This window comes from Mercenaria mercenaria, unplaced genomic scaffold, assembly GCF_021730395.1.
Source record: "Mercenaria mercenaria strain notata unplaced genomic scaffold, MADL_Memer_1 contig_592, whole genome shotgun sequence".
NCBI classification, from domain to species: domain Eukaryota; kingdom Metazoa; phylum Mollusca; class Bivalvia; order Venerida; family Veneridae; genus Mercenaria; species Mercenaria mercenaria.
The window spans coordinates 23,104-45,084 of record NW_026463474.1 but is presented as its reverse complement, the minus strand read 5'-3'; the positions used below and the strand labels follow the sequence as shown (position 1 = coordinate 45,084).

Genomic DNA, 21,981 nt, shown 5'->3' with positions numbered 1-21,981 from the left:
AATACCTGAGTCTCATACCAATAGCTCCTCAGGTGTATGTGCAACCTAGATAAAGGCTGTCGAGGAATATGTAATTTGTCAAAACTGCTGAAATGCTCTGCACTGCCTTATGCAAGTTAACTAAAGTTGTCGACAATCTTGTGCTTGTGTGTACTGACACGAGTATCTGACATGTACCTTATTTCAGAATTCAGCTCACTGTGTCGAGTAATATATTTTACAGAATAGTTACTAAGTGTTGTCCGTGAAAGCAACTTTATTATTTTCAGGCTTACTCTTCTTTGTTACACAGTTAGCATTACATAATCAATGATAATGTGATCAATTTATTATGCTCCTATCTATGTACAATTTCCCAAGAAACATTCTCTCCTAGTTTTGAAGAAATGCAGGATGACACTTTTTGTCATATTTGTGAACTATTTGTTGCCAAAGGAACAAATTTAAATGACATTGGCATTCTCCACATTGCCATATGTCCATGTACCACGAATCATGAAAAAGTATGCTGTAGTTTTAAAGTTATTGCAGTATTCAACTTTGCATGGCTGACGTATTGACATGCATATGGGGGCAACCCATAAGCCCCCTCTGGCTAAACACTGGTGGGGGAATAACAACAATGTTTCAATATGCTGCTGTGGAGGGAATGCAAGTAAAATAATATAAATTACATATAGTAAAACAAAACATCCTTTAAAATATGGAAAAAAAACACATTGGTAATATTAAACTGAGTTTTAAAGGCTAGATTTTAGCCCTTACCGTGGAAACAGACAGAAATTAATATCATTTGAATTGTTATTTTTGCATTTGATGCATATTTAGGATTTGTTTTATCATATACATTTATATTTGGTGCAGTTTGGGGATGAATGTAAATATAATGACCTTTCATTAGAATCTTGAAAAGTAAATATTGAGTTTTGGCGGCCATTTTGGCCGCCGTATCGACCATCTTGACAGATATCAAACGGGTCCCATGAAAAAAATGTTGTTTTTTATGCTTTAATAAAAAGCTGTGCCAATTTTAGTGCTCTTCTCATTTCCTGAAGTATATTGACATTTTCTGTTGCGAATTGATCGGAATAATAGATTATCTTTCAGTTTGATGGAATTGAAATCCATAAATGTGTGGCTTTGTTTAAGAATTTTTGTTTCAAGTAGTTTATTTGGAGTTTCAGCAAAGAAAGATCTTTATGTGACGTGGAACGAAGATTATATCTATCGTTGTGAGCAAAAGATAATAATTCAGACATATATTTTGGTACAAGGTTATGCTCACATTTAAAAACAAGTACAGCCATGTGAAAATTGCATCTGTTTTCTAAAGTGAGTAGATTTAGATTTTTAACACGCTACTTGTTATACATTTGTTCGTTATTACACGAATTGCCCTGTTTTGTATATTATATATTTCATCAATATCTGACTTACAGGCAAGTCCCCATACACTACTGCAAGTGTCCATAGTTGATTTAATATATGCATTATAATATAACATCTTCATTTCATCAGTCGAAAGTACGAAATTCATTTTAAAAGTGCAACTTTTGAATTAGGTCTATTCACAACACTGCAATCTTGTGCATGCCACGTTAAATTTTTATCTATACAGATTCCAAGAATATTTTGACTTGTTACATTGTCAATTTTCGTTTCATTGATTAACAGTTCAAGATGCTTTGCTTGTTTTATTTTATATTTTGTACTAAGAAGCATACGTTGTTTTCTTTTTTTTTTGGATGCAATGACATATTATATTTGCACCATGTATTAATGAGGCTAAGATTATTTTAGAGCTCTTGTTCTATAACTGAAATGTCAATCTCGGATTTATGCACAGTGAAATAGTTTGCATCCATGTCAATATGAATAGTGTCGGAAATAAGTGCCATTTCATTTATATATAAAATAAATAGTGAGGGCCCTAAATTGAAGCTCGTGGAACTCCAGACTTTATAAACAGTTTCTTATTTTAACTAGATGAGCAGATATGATTCAAATATATTTTTAGTGAGTTATCTGTGAAGTGATAAAGCTTATATACGAACTAAATCATATATGTGTGCGTTTGTTCTCTTCTCCTTCTCTTTAATCCCTCCTAAACTCAGCGTCTATTCATGTTTTTTGTTCGATATCCTTGAATATTTGATCGAGTGTCACTAGAGTGACTGTTTGTTTTGGGTCATCATAGTAATGATTTCGGAAACTATCATTTGGAATGTTTTTGTTTAATTTCCCACTGAATTCATCTTGAGAAAGATTGCCAATACGTTCCAACTCATCCGTACCCGAAATGTATTTGTACTCAAAATAACTCATAATTATGTAATGTTTTTGTTCTTGATATTGTAATCCTGATTACCATATGATTAAGTAATATGCAAAATAATGGGTAATGCCATGTTTGTAATAAAAAGAATATTTAAAACCTTCAAAACATGCAATTGTTTATTTTTTTATACTTAAGGCCACACATTAATTTATTGGTCATCGGATTTTTTCCAAAAAATTTAGGAGCGAGCGAGCGAAATAAAAATAAAAATATTTGTTTCTGGATTTCAACTACTTTTTGAGCGGGCGAGGAGCGATTTGAAGAAAAAAATAAAAAACCTTGTCACAAAAGTCAACAAGCACTGCAAAAACATATCAAAATGGCTTGAAAAGACATAAAAGAACCAAAGATCTTTAAATGTTGAAGGTTTAATTACAAACTGTTCCCAAAATACATTACAAACTTTAAGACATTTAAACAAACTGGGGGGACAACAGGCAGATACAAGAAAATCTGGCAATTCGACTGTATTTCTAGTGTATAGAACTAATGTGTTTGCTAAGTTTTATCCTAGGCAAGCCATTACCCTGGCCACATAAAGGGTTTTGCTTTAGATTCTATGTCACTACATAAGAATACGAAAACTGTTACTCTCGTGTAGTGTATAACAGAAATCATTATATATATGGAAAATACTGCAATCACCTCACCAGTATATTAGGTATACTCATGACCTATATATCATAGTGTCTGTCAACTTTCAATACAATTTCACAAGATACCAGGAAATCCGTCATCGACTGATGGCCAAATTCACTTGTAAATTCAATGACAAATTTTGCACTTTCTGTTGTTCTTTGATTTCACATTTAACTTTGGCAGATAAGGAAATACTTACTTTTGATGATGCAAGTCTTAACAATAAATGCATTATCATCTTCAGTTTTTTTTTTTTTTGATAAATAGATCTGATGGTACCCATTACACAAATCTGAAAAAGGATCTATAAACAGTTATATAATATTCTTGTTTTTCAACTCTACTTGAAAAATAAAACAGTAAGCCTTTAATGCATGTTTTCTTGGATTGTGAGTTTGTAAGCTCTTTAGGATTCCTTTGCCCTAATAAAGTTCCATGTGCGTACCCCTTCTCCGCAAGAAAATTGTGTTCATTTTACATAGCTGATAGAAGCAATGTTCCAGTCCTTAAAATCAAAGTTATTTCAATAATACATTTTTTATGATGTAACACTGTATGTGAAGTCCAAACTGAATTATACCGCCTGTTTATCACATAAGTACTACCAAATTACTGCGGATATATGTGTAAAATTTTAAGGATTGCAGCAAAACGTTGATTTAATCACCAGCCGTTATTAAATGACACTGTTTTAAATAATGAGATATTGATGTTCATCTTGAGAAAAAAATGTTCTGCGGAAACTCTTTCTAATGATCTTTCAATGATTTATTTATGCAATCTAACCGTCATTTCGGCTGTCAGTTTTGAAAACTGGGACAACACAGAGCCTCAAACATGTTCTTCTGGTGTTTTATTGGACAGTTATGATTACATGTATTAAATGAATTACTGTCGCTTCACGGTGATAATAAGGCCCCTAAACAGTGAAAAACGCCCGCTCTGAAATTTTGAAATCGGTTTGCAAAAACTGAAGCGAGCGGAAGCTGATTTTCAAAAAAAATATTTGTTTTTGATTTTAGAAAAAAATGGAGCGGGAAATCCGTTGACCAAGTAATCAATTTGGTGTGGCCTAAAGCATGTTAATCGTTCCCAAAAACAATAAACAGGAAAGTGAAAGCTGTACCGGAATCGTTAAGCCATCACGTATGACAACGATAAATTAAGACTTCGTGGCATATTTGTAATCCCCCGACGAAACTCGGAGGGATATAGATTTGGCGTTGTCCGTCCAACCGTCCGTCCTTCCGTCCGTCTTTCCGTGCCCGCGAAATGATGGTTAAGTGACTGCATAACGGTACTTTTTCTTTGATGTCATTCATTCCGTTCTGTTTATGTGACCTTTTTCTTTTTATGTGACTGTTAGAACAATAGAGAGAACAATGGGGGTGTCACATAAATAACGTTTCGTTAGAACGTCCGTCCTCCCGTCCGTCCGTCCATCCGGAGCCATATCTAGGAAATGGTTGGGAATATTTAAATAAAACTTCATATACATGTGCACCACTATGAGTTCTTGCGGCCCGTCAAGTTTCAGTCAGATTGCCCTAGTAACACCAGAGTTATGGCCCTTAGAAGTTTCTAGTCTAAGAGTTAACTATATTTGGTACTATAAATATGGCAATTTTTGCATCATAACATTTGATAAATTTGACCTAGAACTATGAAACTTAAACAGAATTTAGATCAGCATAATGTGGTTGTGTACACACAATTTCGTTCGGATTTATATGTAAATTAAGAGTTATTGCCCTTTAATTCTATAAATCTCCACATATTTGTACATAACAAACTTACCATTTGGTAGAATTTCATTAAATTTCTTTCATTCTTTTCCATTATTATTTATTGTTAACATGTGAAGTTGTGTACCCACATCTGGTCACCCCCTTACCTTGATCACACCCCTTCCCCCCCTCCCCCCCCCCCCCCCCCCCCCGCCCCCCTCCAAAAAAAAAAATAAAAAAATAAATTAAACAAACTTCATATACATGTTCACCACTATGAGGTTATGGGGCCCATCAAGTTTCAGTCAGATTGCCAAGTAACAACAGAGTTATGGCCCTTAGAAGTTTCTAGTGTTAAATATATAGGGTACTATAGATCTATAGATATGGCAATTTCTGCATCATAACTTTTGATATATTTGACCTTGAACTATAAAACTTAAACAGAATTTAGATCACCATAATGTGGTTGTGAAAACACAATTTCGTACGGATTTCTTTTGTAACTTCAGCGTTATTGCCCTTTAATTGTCTAAAAATCAACATATTTGTACATAACAAACTTACCATTTGGCAGAATTTTAATTAAATTTCTTTCATTCTTTTCTATAAACATTTACTATAAACATGTGAAGTTGCGCACCAACACCTGGTCACGCACTTGCCTTGGTCACACACCCTCCCCCCCCCCCCCCCCCCCCACCCCCCAAAAAAATAATTTTTTATCATTCCCTATTTTAGAATTTTTTCAAACCTTCCATGAATATTTATCAACATGCAAGTTGTACCATTCTCCCACCTCGCTCCTCCACCCAGTCATGCCCACCACTGATCGTGCATCCTCTTCCCCCCCCCCCACCCCCAACTTCACCCATTTTTTTTTTTTTCGTTTTTAATTTTTTATCAATATTTATAATCAACATGTGAAATTTTGTTTCCTCACCCGTTCCCCCGCAGCCGCAACCCCTAAAAAATAAATATATACATATATCAATATATATAGAGAGATATATATTTCCATTCCTTTTTTTTTAAATGTTCAAACCTTCAACATGTTAAGTTGTGACTGCACAAACCTTGCACTCAGCCATGTTCAAGATATCTTACTTGATTGTGTTATCTTAAGGACATCTGTTCTTTTAAGTTCAACTGTACATGTTAAACAGCAACACCTGGTGCCAAACCACTCAAAGACAATATTTCGTTCCAGTTAAACTTCAAGCTCACATTTCAATTAACTGCATTTAATTTTAAGACCTAAGCTTATTACAGTAAGCATATCCCATTCATAATAAATTCTTTAGTCAGTATCAAAGTATCATACATTTATTATGTACTCTTTAATTAAACATTTGTTTTCTGTTAAATTGATTTTGACTAATGAAATTATTTGCTTCTTATTAACATCCTTAACTTTTTGCCGGATATATTTTTTTTGCCATTCCTCATCACAAACCCTTTCGGCGGGGGATACCAATTCATCGAATTTGCTTGTTTATGCAAGAATAGCGACATTAAATGTATGTTTCGTGTATTAGCATCTGCAGAAACCTTTTGAATATATGTTTGTGACATTTAACATTCCCGCGGGCTTCTGAAGAAGTTAATTATTATAATAAAGTTCATCAAGAGGTGTTAAACAAAAAAAATCTTACTCTTCGGCATAGTCGATTTCGTCATCTGGTTTTTGAAGGTTGATTATTTCTACATTTGTCACCGAAATCTCTCTTGCCATTTCATCTTAACCCAGTAATACGAAGTTGCGTTATTTCACTTCGTGCTTATTGCCCATACTGTTGACACAAACGATACACCCACACTGCGTCCAGTCAGCTTCTGTTTCATCTTAGGCCTTGTACCGTACACAAGCCAAACCATGAAAGTAAAGGTTAGTGAGATCTCACTTAGAAAGATTATTTTACTATTTCATTTTTTCTATTGGATTAAAGATCTTTTCCCGTTGAAGGCGTGATTGAAATTTAATAATAACTTCCTGCTTGTTTATTTGCCTATTTTTAGCTCACCGTAGCAACGCTCAGGTGAGTTATTGTGATCGCTCGATGTCCGGCGTCCGTCGTCTGTCTTCTGTCAACATTTAGCTTGTGTATGCGATAGAGACTGTATAGTCCAATTTATCTTCATGAAATTTTGTCAGAATGATTGCCTTGATGAAATTAAGGCCAGCTTTGAATATAGTCCATCTGGAGTCAAAACTTAGGTCGTTAGATCAAATTAAAGAAAACCATTGTGTATACGATAGAGGCTGAATTTTTAAATTGATCTTCATGAATTCTTTTTCAAAATAATTACCTTAATAAAATCTAGATAAAGTTTGAATATGGGCTATCCTGGGTCAAAATGTAGGTTTCTAGGTCAAATTAAAGAAAAAACCTCGTGTATGCAATAGAGCTGTATTTTTTATTGATTTTTATTGATGGAATTTGGTTAGAATGATTGTCTTAATGCAATCTAGATCGAATTTGAGTATGTGTCATCTGGAGTCTAAAACTAGGTCACTGAGTCAAATCAAAGGAAAACAGTGTGTATGAGATTGAGACTGTATTTTTCAATTGATCTTCATGAAATTCAGTCAAAACGATTGCCTTGATATAACCTAGGTCAAATTTGAATATTGATTATCTTAAGGTAAAAACTAGGTCATTAGGTCAAATAAAAGAAAAACCTTGTGTATGCAAAAGGGATTGCATTTTACACCAGATCTTCATGAAATTGAGTCAGAATGGTTGCCTTGATGAAATCTAGGTCATGTTTGAATATGGGTAATCTTTGGTAAAAAAACTAGGTCAAATGATACAATAACTTTGTGTATGCAAACAGGGACTGCATTTTATACCTGATCATCATGAAAATTGATCAGAATGTTTGACTATATGAAATCTATGCAAGTCTGAATATGGGCCATCTTGGGTCAAAAGTTAAATCACCCGGTCAAAGTAAAGAAAATCCATTTGTATGCAATACGGGCCGAATTTTGCACTGGATATTCATAAAATTTGGTGAGAATGGCATCCATGATAAAATCTAGGTCACGTGGGGCCAAACACTAGGACACTAGGTCAATCATGTTTTACACTGTTATGGTGTGTTATTCATGTGAACTTAAAATCAATGTCATTGTGAAGTGAAACTGTAATTTTAGAACTTTAAGTTTCTGATTTGTAAGAATAGTTGTTTTCTACAATCATATGGTGTAATAGTTATCCTATTCGGATGCTATTTCTACAGGTGTACTGTGTATATTGTGTCAATAACTGATCTTGAACATTCTGGTTGTCAGTCGTCTTTTCTAGTTTGATGTTCTCCTTTTATTTATCATTTTAACCTCTTTATCAAAACCTTTTACTTCTAGAATTTCTATGCGTTTTAAACCTGACTTTATCGCCTTGCATTTCACTTGATCAAATTCAAGTTTAATCATGTTTCTTAAATTATCTTACAAGTCCGCCTTTTCAACACACAACTGTGTACATTTTTCACTTTTAACACATTTTAGATCACTAATAGAGAACCTCCTTATTGAAGAGTATTCAATTCCTACCATAAACCTACTTTTACTGCAATTCTTAGGGCGGGGGGGGGGGCGTAGGTTCAAGCCCTACTGGGACCATTTTGTTCCTTGTTTTCCTTTTTTTCTAGTAAGTTTTTTTACATTTTTAAGACTTTATTGATTTCTTGTACAAAAATGGGAAAAGATTCAAAGTGAATATACTACTTAAACAGAAGGGGTTAAGATACACATCTTTAAAAATATTGACTTACACGCGGTGAAAATTCTCTATTTTGTTTTTCACTCTTAGATTATATATTGTGGAAGAAATTTAGGCAGGCTTTACGTCTGCCCTAAGGTTATTTTTAAATGGAGTAAGCAAAATTCAAAACAGAAACACAGCATTCGCCCTTATTTTTTCAATGTTGAAGTATGCATTAAATCCGTTTACTTGAGGCACCATAGAAAAATGATATTGACATTTTTTTGTTTTGTTTTATAGCTGTTTACCAATAGATTGGTGTTTCTTTTATTAAAATTAATGGTAAAATGAGTTCTCTGCAAACAATTTGGATAGTGGCTATCACTTTGAAATTTGTCTCTACTTGAGCTTGAGGGTATACCATAAGTTATACAAAATTTATAAAAAACGGCACGGTAAAAATTGTTAAAAAATTGCAAAATAGTGCAAGACACGGTTACCTTTCAGAATATACCAAGCAAAGACCATTTTGTAAATATTACTATTAGTGATCTAATATCTTAATATAAACCTATTTATCAAAAGCTCTCTACAGATAAACATTTTTATCATCAAAATATATATAAATGGAATTTAAAGAAAGGATCTGTAGATCTGAACTTACGAACTGGTCATATGTTTTTGTATTAAGCATACGCAATTTCTGTATACAATATATTTTGGACCAAAAACCAGCAGAATGCTTGTAACGTTTTTAAATAAACATGCATCAGGGGGAATTTTATATTCTGGAATCGCGAGAAATGACAAAAATCTGTCTCTGTTATCTTGTGATTCACAAAACAACTGAAAAATGAAAAACTTTAAAAGTTTTAAAAAAGATTATACAATTGATTAAAAATGAAATATAGTATAATGAACTTGATGTTTTCAGATTGGCTTTAATTTTCAGTTCCAATTCACAATGTAACGATGACAGTACCAAATGGCAATCTGATTTATGTAATAGAGAACAAAAGGTCTACATTCATCTGCAATACATCGGAAGGATACCCGGAGGCTAAAATCAGCTGGTTTATTAATTCAAAGACACCATATAACACTACAGATGAAAAAGAGGTTACAAAAGACTCTTCGCAATTATCTGACCAGAACAAATATCCTTTTTCCGTGGAAAGTAAACTTCAACTGTATCCTTCTAAAAACTACAATGGAACTAGAATCTATTGTAAGGCAAGTAACGTTGGAAACAAGGTACCGGTCACTTCTGGCAGGAAACCGTTGCTTTACGTCCAGTGTATGTATTTACCTATTTGCTTCGCCTAACAGAACGTTCAAATCATTATTTTTCTCTTCATAAACAGTCTGATAATTTCTTATTTATTCATTTAATCGCATTGATGAGACTGATTTTTACTAATACGGATATAATATAAATTTGCGATGTTATTTGACTGCCCTACATAAAAATGTCAACGAAATATTTAACAGTGTATAAAAGATTTTTTTTTCAGAACACTTTGTTTCGTTTTCATCGAATGCCTTACCATATAAACGAAATCGTATGCATGTAAACATCTTGTCTGTTTATTTCATATTCAAACTACCGAAATACGTAATTTGTACAAATAACTATTCCGCACAGATATAAATCAGTTTCATTTTTGAAATGTATGAAAAACATAACCATTATAGGTATTTACCATAATGTTTTGTTGTATGAATTCACCTCAAATGTCCAAATGATACCGAAGTAAGTGCCAAAGATGCAAAAATAGTACCAGAACACCAGTGAAGTTAAGGTGTTTCACTAAAATGAATATTAAGAAAATACATACTTAAAATAGTATATTGAATAAATGCATGATATTTCATCAGTATTTCACAATATTTTATTTGAAATTATACGGCAATATCTTTTAAATTTCGTGGGCACTAAAGGTTGTATTTTCGACCACAACAATTCTATTTTGAAACATTAATTAATGAATGTCATACCTTATGAATAAAATTAATAGAACTAACATACTTCTTCGTTGAACTGATTCCGTGGGTTAACACAAGCACGAAAGACAAGAGATTCTGTTCATAGTAAATATAAGTGCATTTGTACTTCGAGCTAATATTCAATGAACGTTTTAAAAAAATTCCCGTAATACTATTGAGGGAATCCTTTGTTAAAGACAGAAAAAAAGCGTATAAAGTGTATGGTTATGTACATCATCTTTCAGATCCACCAACATCGCCACATTTCTATATTGATTCCCTGCATGTCCCTGTTGAAAATGTTTCGGTTATATTGAATAACACGATATCGGTTTTCTGCGAAAGCAACAGCGATCCAAAGTCAAAGTATGCTTGGACTCTTCCAAATAGGACAGATATCCAAACCAATGTTTTAACGTTTGGCAATGTCCAGAAAGAAGACGATGGAAAATATTGTTGTATGGCTGAAAATTGGATTAAAACACCAGATGGAAACATTACAAAGCGCACCAATGAAAGTTATATTCAATTGTCCGTGTTATGTAAGTTGCTTTACTATCACCTTTCTTTGTTAATCTATGTACTACGTTATTACGTCTCTGTGTAGTGGGGAAGACATATTAAGTATTGTCGGTCTGTCTGTCAGTCCGTCCTTCTATCACAAAGTTTGTCCATGCATCTTTACAGGAGTGACTATTGCCAAGCCTAGAATTGTCCAGTTTGAATATGTTCAGCAGAGTAATGACCCTTGGTACATTAAATTGTTTGATGTTTTTGGCACTTCTCTTATACGATCATGAAGATTTCCATCAAATCCCACAGAAGTGATTAGGTCGAGCCTCTTTTAGCATATCATTGGCTTTTTTGAAATTCCTATTTGATAGTTTTCAGCAGAGTAATTGCAATTAGTTCATCAACCTTTACCATGTAATGGCCGCTTCTCTTTTTAGCTCACCTGGCGCGTAGTGACAAGGTGAGCTTTTGTGATCGTCCTTCCTCTGTTCGTCCGTCGTCCGTCCGTTCACAATTTCTATTGAACCCAATAGAGATCACAGTTTGCAATCAATTTAAATCAAACTTGCACAATATTGTATTTTTATAATATCATTTTTTTTTTCTTTTTGAAAACTGGCCAGATCCCATCATGGGTTGCAGAGGTATGACCCCTTGAATGGCAAAAATTTGCTGTTTTGGCTTTTGCAGCGATAAAGAGTCTTCATTCATAAATTTATTTGATACCATCTTGCAAAATGTCTTTACCAACAATAGATCTTGGATTTCTTGATGAATCTGTCAGATCGTATCATAAGTTCTGGAGTTACAGCCCATGGTTAAACCCGGAAATTAAAGAGTCAAAATTTGTTAAGTTTTAAATTGTGAACACAATAGAAGTGACATTTTAAATTCGATTTTAACCACACTTGCACATAACTTAGGTCACAATGAGATCTTGATTCTTTTCGAAAACTGGCTAGATTACCTCATGCGTTCTAGAGTTACCGCTCCTGAAAGGAGCAAACGTTTATATTTTGGCCCTATCAGCTATACAGAGCTTTCATTTATGCTTTTATTAAATACAAACTTGCACAGAATGTTCACCTTGATTACTATACTTGATTTGTATCTCTAGGCCAAGTATGAAACTGGGTCATGCGGGGTCAAAACTTGGTCATCAGGTCAAATCTGAATAAAAGCATGTTGGCACCATAGAGGCAACATTAATGGCCCTATCTTCATGAAACTTAGTCAGAATATTTTTCATGATGATTCCTATGCCACATTTAAAACTAGGTCAAATGGGGTGAAATGGGGTCAAACACCAGGTCACCCAGTCAAATCAACTGAAAAGCTTGTTAACAATTTTAGGCCACATTTATGACCGTATCATTATGATCAGAATGATTATCTTGATGATTCCTACGCCATTTATAAAACTGGGTCAAATAGGGTCATGTGTCGGTGCGACGTTAAATCCAACCAAATAGGGTCAAATTCTAGGTCACCCATTCAAATCAAATGAAAGCTTGTTGACACTCTGGATGCCATTTTTATGCCCCTGTCGTCATGAAACTTGGTAAGACTTTATTTTGATGATTCCTAGGCAATACTTGAATCTGGGTCATTTCTTTTAAAAGCTAGCTTACGTGCTCATATCAGATGAACCGATTGTTAACAGCCTAGAGGCCACATTTATGATCCGATATCCATCTATATTTTTGACTTTTTTTATTTCTTAACAATATCTTCCATATTCACGCATACCATTCATTAAGCTCACAAGAACTCGAAGTGCTGAAGGTGAGCTATTGTTACCGGTCATTGTTCGTCGTGTTTCGTTCGTCTTTTGTCAACATTTGCCTTGAGTTTTAGGTCAATTTTGATTGTGGGTCGTGTGGGATAAAGAAAAAAATGATAATCTGGCCAAATTAAAGGAATAAATGTTTAACATTCTATATGCAACAGTTATGACCCAATCTTAATGAAACTTGCCCAGAATGTCTGCCCTGATAATCTCTAGGTCAGCTTTAAAACTGGATCATGTCGGGTCAAAAACTAGGTCAGTAGGCCAGATCAAATGAAAATCTTTTCAACACTCTAGAGTATACAGTTAAAGTTTGAAACTCATTAGAATCGGTTAAGAATGTTTATCTTGATGACTTTTATGTCAATTTCTAATCTAGGTCAAAAACAAGGTCACCCTTATAATCAAATAAAAGGTCAGTAGGCCAGATCAATTCTGGTGGCGATATAGAGTCATCAAGGCCCTCCTGTTATAATTGGTTGCATCTCCTCCAAACCTTACAGAAGTTATCAGTTCCAAGCCTTATTGTGTATATTATCGGCTTAATTTACTTCACTGTTTTCAGTGGAGTTACGGCCCTTTATTTGTTCTATTTACCACTATAATACTAAAGGAGAAATTACACCAAACTTCACGGACTTTTTCATTGCCAAGCCAAGTCATTATGCAATAGTTATATGATGTCTTAAATTCAGGCTTTCTCTTTGAACTCCCCATTGATATTATTGAATTTCGAAACTAGATCAGTGTGAGGATAGTAGAAATTATTCAGTTAATTGACTCGAGAACCCTGTCAAAGGAAATGTACTTTAAGATCATAGATATTCATTGGGACTTATTTTCGTGGAGTCAGTCCACGAAATTTAATAAAAAAGCAATTAAGTAAAATTCCTATTAAATTTATGTTCAAAAGTTGAAATCCACGAAATTGTTGTTTTTTACCAAAAACCACGAAATTTCTTGCCGACGAAAATAATTATTTTACATAGTGATATTTTAATTGTTACATTCATTATTGAAATCCGCAATTATAAATGCTCTTTTAATTACCAGTTACTTATGTTTATCGTAGGAATGTTGCAGACTCTCCATTATAATTTTTATTAAACTTGTCATTTATTAGATTAAATGCATATGGTAAAGTTTGTTTATAATGACGTAGATACTGATTTAAGAAACATTTTCAAAATATAAATTTTACCCGATTTTTTTCACTTTGCAAAATATGTTAACCGTTGTTTCAATATCACAATTCTTATATTGACACGAGAACCCAGTCAAAGGAGATATACTGTAAAATCATTTATATTCGTGGGGGACTAATGTTACTGACAAGTCACTTTTCTGAAGTATTAAATGACATTTATAGTTTCAAGAAATATTTTGCTTTTGTTTTTGTTGGGTTTAATGTCGCAGTGACACAATTATAGGTCATACTTTTAAGCTTTGATAGTGAAGGAAGACCGCATTCGTGCATTATTTCATCACGGGTGTGCACCTAAGTAGAACCACCGACTTTTATGAAGAATTCAACGCCCCGTGTGAGGCTCGAACCTACATCGGTGAGGGGTAAGTGACCTTATTCACCCGGCCGGGAAGTCTCTCTTTAGGAAGTAGGAAACATTATCTTTTGTCAGAATATTTATGGGTTAATCGTTGTAGAACTGCGGGAAGGTGCGAATACATTCAATAAACAGTGGGAACAAAGCAATCTAATGATTTATAGAATTACTGTTATAGACTACACAGCACTAAATATATGCAGATTTATACACTTTTGTTTGTCGTCATTCGATCTTTACTGGAAAATCTCTCAGGCTAAATACAAATAAAAATGCTGAATGCAACAAAAATGAAAAACAAAACAATACCATGGTTCGCGAGGCTTGGGTGTGTTCTAAAAGCAGTATATTTCCTATAGATATCTAACTTTCGGAAATATGCCTTAAACTTTCATATTATCTCATATTTGTTAATTTGGTCAACTTTTATATTTCCTTCTCGGTTAAATACCAAGGTATTACCGGATAGGTTGTTATGCGGGTTTTGTCACACATTAAAATTGTAAATCAAGTTTTTGCAGTCATTTAAAGTGTATATTACAGCTCTGTTAAGCAATGGGTTCCAATATGTTACTACTTTAGATGAAACAGAAGTGTGATTTTGAACCTTTCTTGCATGATTTTGGTTCTTCTTTAAACTTATGTACTCTTGCATAGGAATACTAACAGGATTATAAATATATATTCTAGCATAACAAAGTGTAACAGAACTCATGAAACGTAACAGGACTAATTATAGCTTGTCTACAAAGCTATCTTGACGTCACGAAATTATAGCATCATGATGCGATGCGCATGGCGTTGAGCAGACAAACTGGAAATAAGTTGGATATAACCATTAAAATTACGTAAAATAAATAGATTTTTTTAAGTGTAAATTCGAAATTTCTTACATGCCGGACAGGCTTTTCCCGGCGTGCTTTTCAGGTGCTAGAAAAACTCATTTTACAACCAAGGGTGTAAGATTACTCACGTGCTATAATTAATAAATGAGTGCGAAAATTCATACGCTGCTATAACAAAATAACGCCTAAATATTACTATTTAAATCTTCTACAGATTGAAAAATAAGGCATACAAGAAAAAGAATCTAACCCGCCCGCTAAGCTCAATAGAGAGAGCGTCGGTCCACGGATCGCGGGGTCGAGAGTTCGATTCTCGGGCGGGGTGTATATTCTTCTCGACGATTTTATAACAGACATTGTGTCTGAAATCATTTGTCCTCCACCTCTGCTTCATATGGGAAGTTGTCAGTTACTTGCGGAGAACAGATTTGTACTGGTATAGAATCCAGTAAACACTGGTTAGGTTAACTCCCCGTCGTTACATGACTGAAATAATGTTGAAAAACGGTGTTAAACACAAAACAAAATAGCAGTTTTTGGTTTTTAAAAGTTTTTGAATGTAAGCTAGTTTTTTTCAGTATCCACTAATGGTAAAGGATTGAAACTTCACACACTCAGTCATGAGCTGATAAGCACTGTGAAGGTTCCATAACCCGTTTTCCCAATTTAACAAAATTATGCCCCTTTTTCGACTTTGTATTCATTCAGTTGACAAGGCTGTTGCTTAGTCGAGCGTTGCTGTCCTCCAACAGCTCTTGTTATACTGGTAACAGTCACAGCAACCTAATAAGTATAGCATATGAAACCCATCGCAGATTAAGAATTTTTGCCTCATATGTTATCGGAAAGAAATTTTAACACTCTCTTTCCATGAATGTAATTCTTACAATTATAGAGATAGTCCGAATGATGACTTTGGATAAAGACCCGATAAAGAATGCCGAAAATATATGGCCATATATTGGCGCATGTTTCAGTGCTGGTGGGGGTACCCGGCAGTCAACCTATACAGATCTTTAGCTCCTTTAGAAATGGCTTTAAGAGTTTTGCTGGAGGTTATCTTCATCCTACCAAGATCTACAAGACGTATATTACTGTCTCCAAAAAGGCCCAGGATTTTCTACACCACAAAACATACCACATACTTTGAACAGCAGTCAAAATACCATGGTTATTATAGCCCAAGGAACAAAGCAAAAAACAATTGATCTCAATTACAATTCATAACACCAACTTAATGTATTGAACTTACAGATGAAGAGGGATGGGGATATTGAACAAATATTAAGTTCATGAACGTAGATCTTATCCTATACACTGGGACCTACTCTTTATATTTCAGTATAGAAATGCATGTGAGTCCTGTATTGCAGATGAAATTTTGGTAGGGGACAACTTTGTATGGAAAAGTTAACAAGTGTACTAAATTATTAAGTACAATATCAAACTATTATCAGTTAAGGGATTAAGGCAATGTACTTCTATGAATTCACAGCAGTATTCAACATATTCCAGCAAAACTGACCTGTTAAAGTGCCATTATTTTCACACTCTTAAAATGCTAACAGATCCCTAGCATACTTAATTTCTAAATATGGGTGTACCCCCTCCCCCTGTGGAATCTTAGCACATTTAGATTCAGGTGTTAAATTTACCTGTTCTGGCTTGGTTAATTTTTTACCAAAATCTAGCAGAAAAGATACAGGCGTGTAGGCTTTAGAACCTTCTGACAGCGGACTTGAGTTTTAAAACAGAATTTTACAAAGATATAGACATTTACCCTTTTGATAAAATGTTTCAGGAAATTCTGATACTGACCATGTGTATCAAACATTACCTTGGGCATGCTTCAGCCATTAGTTACCACGTTTTAGTATACTTCTTCAATATACAACAACCAGTACCTTTAGAACAGCATATGCAAAATTCCAAACTACAATATTGGCTATTATCCTCATAGCATTTCGGGCTTTATCTTCGAAGTTTCTATGAACACTTCGGTCAGTATCCATCAACTACTACATAAGCTTATATATTTGTCAATGTGGGTAATTTGATCTAAAATAAAAACTTTTGAACATGTTCATATCATTGTTTATATAATAACTGAATAATACACAATAATATTCATTACCTAAAGTCCATTAAATAAGGTTGACAACGCTTTGAATCGCCAAACTCATTCTCAAAAGCAAAATGTACACATTGTTTTGGGCTCTCCATACTGAAAAATATGTCCCATGTTCAAATTGTTTAGTGCAAATGGTACAGCTTCTAAACCATGTTAAATCAGTTATAATACTTTAAACGGTCAGAATGAGTAATAAGCGTTTGTAGCATTTTGGAATTATCACATAATTTCGTATTATCCGGATAACAAGAGTGTTTAATAATTAATCATATTACCGGACTTCTCTCAATAATTCAGCGGAACCATAATGGGAGTGAACTAGGCCTAGAGTTTAAGGCCTCCAGTGTGTGTAGAGCGGTTCTACCAAAGTGGTGCTAATATTCATGTGGAAAGAATGTACGATAAATTTTGCGAAATAATGATAATGCTTTGCGTATTTCTTATTTTTGGGGTGGGTCACTTATTGTTACTCTGTTGAAATCTCGTAATATGCAATAAACATTCCGGAGATATCATCACCATTGGTATGTTATTAAGTACTCTTCATATTTTGTATACAGCCTGGATGGAAAAATCAAAGGAAAATACGATGTTTTTTGAAGAAAGAGTATGTCTGTATTTCTTTCATGTAGTTACGAAGAAAACACATATGTTAAAGTGACTGTTTGCAAAAGGATGGTCAGTAAATGTTTTCTTTATACGTTTTCATTCCTGCTCCGTTACTTCACTAAGTCGCATATTTCTAGTTATTTTATATACAAAACCACTTTACAGTTTATTGACAAAATGAAAAATAAAATGAAAACCAAATGATCGTTTCGCTATGATGACTTAAATTCTAAACATTGAACAACATACATATAGTTACCATAATCTCGTTTTAAGAAGCAAAGAACGTTAGTATAGGACTATGTATCAAGTGTTAATGAATAACTCCGGATGGCCAAACCCCGGATCCCTCCACCCCCACGCCCTACCTTTTACTCAATTTGAGCAACTTGAATAAATCCTAGACGTCTCAGTGCTAGGATTAATTCTTTATTGCAACTTTGTACGGCTGTTCCGGTACTTATCAATATGCACACTTTATTAGAATCAGTTTGTTTCGAGTAAAAATACCGAAATGGTACAAGGTTACATTCTTCCTTTGTTTCATATAAACAATTAAATCTTGAGACCTCATTTTCAGTGCTTTACAGCATTTCAATGATATAAAAGCACATATATAACCATTAGATATAGCATGTCTTCTCACCAAAAATTTTAAAAATATATATATTTATATATATATATATAGGTTACATATATTAAAGAAATATTAACTGTCTGAAAAAACATCATTCTCTGAAAATACTCCCATGAAATTTGTCATTTAGCGATAACCCGTATACATGTACGCATGGAAATCCGCAGTGAAAGTGATCTAGATCACTATAAAGCTAAGCCAAAGCTATAACTGTCACATCCTTATCTGACTCATATACAAGATCTCATCAACAACATGGAACTACATTTTGAATTACAAAAACAGATAATCTAACATCGTCTTAAATGCTTGGCGAACTTCTCTTTTCGTAACACTGGGGCTCATTGTCCCTGCGCTGTTAGTGGGGACCGATGTTCTATGCTAACTGCCAAATGCTAAATAAGAAGTTGTTAATGCTAAATGTCAATAGCTTAATGTTAATGTCACATACTTAAAGCTAAATGCTACATACAAAATACTACTAGTATATGCCGTATACAAAATGCTAAATGATATACATGAAGCCACAGGAAAACACTGCAGCAATAACAAAGCAGAGACTGAAGCACTCATGAAGGCCGTCTCAATGGTTGAAGACTCGGCAGAAGAAAGCTCCTCAGTCGTCTTTCTCACAGATGCACTGTCTGTCATGGAAGGTCTGATCAACAATAAAGCTCTGCAGCTAGCCAGGAGAATGCAGAGCCTGAATATAACATGCAAAGTAGCACTTCAGTGGATTCCATTCCATTGTGGATTTGCATGCAATGAAGAGGCACACAAACTGGCTAAGCTAGAAGCTCAGTCAGAACAACCAACAAAACATGTGAGTTACAAGGAGAAAGTCACCATCATCAAGGCACTAACGATACCAAGGATAGAGGAAGATGTTTTTCATCTCCTAAATTGGTCTGAACAAGTGACGCTGGTCAGGCTTCTCTCAGGGCACAACAAGCTCAATGCTTACATGTACAAGAATAATTTATTGTTTTAACAAATAAGCATTTATCATTGACAATTACCGTTCGAAAGCCATATTTGAAATTAAGCAGTTCGTAAATAGCAATTTTCATTTTTTACATTAATTAACATTTTTGCAGTTACCATTGCGCATTCCATCGGCATATAGCATTTGGTATGTTGCATTTTAAGTAAAGTATTTGGCATTTTGCATTAAGTAATTGGCATTTAGCATTAAGTATTTTGCGTTTAGCATTAAGTTATTGACAATTAAAATTAAATATTTGTCATTTAATATTTAGCTATATTCATGGCGCACCGGCCTTCGGTACATATCAAATGCCATATGCCATATTCTATGTGCTAAATGCCTATAATTATTGCCAAATGACAAATGCTACTCGTCAAATGCTGTAACTTTGTGAGTTAATGACCTGTATTACTTACACTAATGGCTGTTACTTTTAATCACGTGAAAACATATGAAGTTCTATCAGCCTGATTTGAAGCAATAACATGTTTTAAAGGTTATGAAATATTTTTAAAAGAGGCAAAGTTATGTTACAAAGGCCAATGACTATGTATAGGATGCATTTATACACTGATATATTCAGCTGTTTATCTGAATAAGCACTTAGCAATACGCATTTGGCATTTATTGTTTCGTATTTGCAATTAACAATTATCATTTATTGTTTGATAATTACCATTTCACAGGCAATATTTGACATTAAGCATATAACAAATAGCATTTTGCAATAACTGTTTGTCATTTAGCATTTGACAATTAGCATGTCTTCCATAGCAATTAATAAATGTCATTTCGTTTTCAAAACATTTTGCATAAGGTGTTTGGCATTTAGCATTAATATCTGATATTTAGTAATTGACAAATAACGTGGCGCACCAGGTTTCCATATAAACATGAACATTAGCATCACTTTGGTAGAACCGCTCTACACACGCTAGAAGTATTTACTCAAGGCCTAGTTTACTCCCATTATTGTACTGCTGGTTAATGGAGAGAAGTTCGGTAATATGATTAATTATTAAAGTGATAGAAGTATCAAGTATAAAATACTTGAATTCGTAACAGTAATAGTAAAAATATCAACGTAAATGAGAACGATATTATGCATACGTTATATGTTAAGCGTATCTATACAATACAGACAGGTAACAATATCACAAAAAAAAAACCATAATGTATTCACATGATTTCCAACATTCAAACTAATGAACATTTTTTTCATATTATATATGTTAAATATTCCAAGCCGAGATTAAACGAGTTATTCCTTAACTTCATTGTCTATGTGTATTGAAAAAGGAAGCGAATGAATAACGTATATGGCATGTAATCCGCTGCCAAAAATCAGCCATAGTTGTAATTAAGTCCAAAACAAATACTTTTTGATTAAAAAATGGCACATTGTTGGTTCAAAACTGTATGCACGTGCTAATTACTAAAACTGCACGTGCTGACGACAATTAAGAAATTCAATAAGATATTTAGAATATAATCAAGGCAAACAATAGGTATTTATAACTTAATAAAGATATGAAAAATCAACTTTCTAATTCCATTATTTTTCGAAATATGACAAAAGGAAGATTTTCAGCTTCAGTAGCCGTTTCCATTGTTACAGCACACCGCTAGATTTCTACGACCTCCATTTGTTGCAGAACTGTTTTTTTATATAGGTGAACAAGTTTTGTTTGTTGGGTAAATTAAAATCCTTACGGAGGGCCCGTACACACGAAAGCTTCTTCAGTTAATAGGATTTATCTAATACTCTTTGTTTCCTGTCCATTTTAAAGGTTTCGACCCATTGTACCTGTAAAATATTCCACTAATACTGATTCCACTTAAATAGTTTTCTGAATATTGAAACATATATTAACTAAATTAACATTTTAAGAATTAAGAGCTCTTAATCAAGGGCGCAGACCTTCCCAAGACATGCGAAATGGAGTTACAGATGAACTGTCGAGTGCAAGTGCGTAACAGCATCTAGATCCAGCTAGGCAGAGACGCAAACTACGACAGAGGCAGTTGCTCGGGGAAATCACACGAAATATAACAAAAAAAAATAAATAAAAAAGAAATAAATAAATAAAGCCATTAGTTATGAAAGACACAATGTGGAAAGTGGTTGACTGGGAGACTTAATAAATCTCACAAACACTTAGTATCTGTATCCTAATGTATCTGATGTATCCTTTCGCTGACTTCGAATAACTTGACGCTTACCAATATGGGTTCGAATCCTCGCTTTGTGTGTAGGACTCTTCATGTGAGGAAACTTTCTAATTGACTTACGGGAGTTTTAATGTTCTACGCATGTGTCCAACTTAGTTAAAATCATTGTCCGGATGACTTTGTGTCAATGTATCTTAAAACGCAAAATAATTAAAAAGAAATAAAAAACAAACAGTAACGACATAAATAGAATAAATATTCGATATCTGATTTTTACGATACGTAGTATGTAGTATATTTGCCAAAGAAGTCTTTAAATATTTTGTGAAAACAGC

General features: G+C 33.8%; 1 protein-coding gene across 1 annotated transcript in view; it reads left to right on the top strand.

Moving 5' to 3' along the window:
* LOC128554651 (hemicentin-1-like) overlaps nt 1-21,981 on the top strand; it is a 46,134-nt gene that overhangs the window by 21,678 nt on the left and 2,475 nt on the right. Inside the window, exons 2-3 of the mRNA XM_053535946.1 lie at nt 9,367-9,711; nt 10,646-10,942. Coding sequence (XP_053391921.1) covers nt 9,367-9,711; nt 10,646-10,942 — 642 coding nt within the window. The remainder of the gene's footprint in view (nt 1-9,366; nt 9,712-10,645; nt 10,943-21,981) is intronic.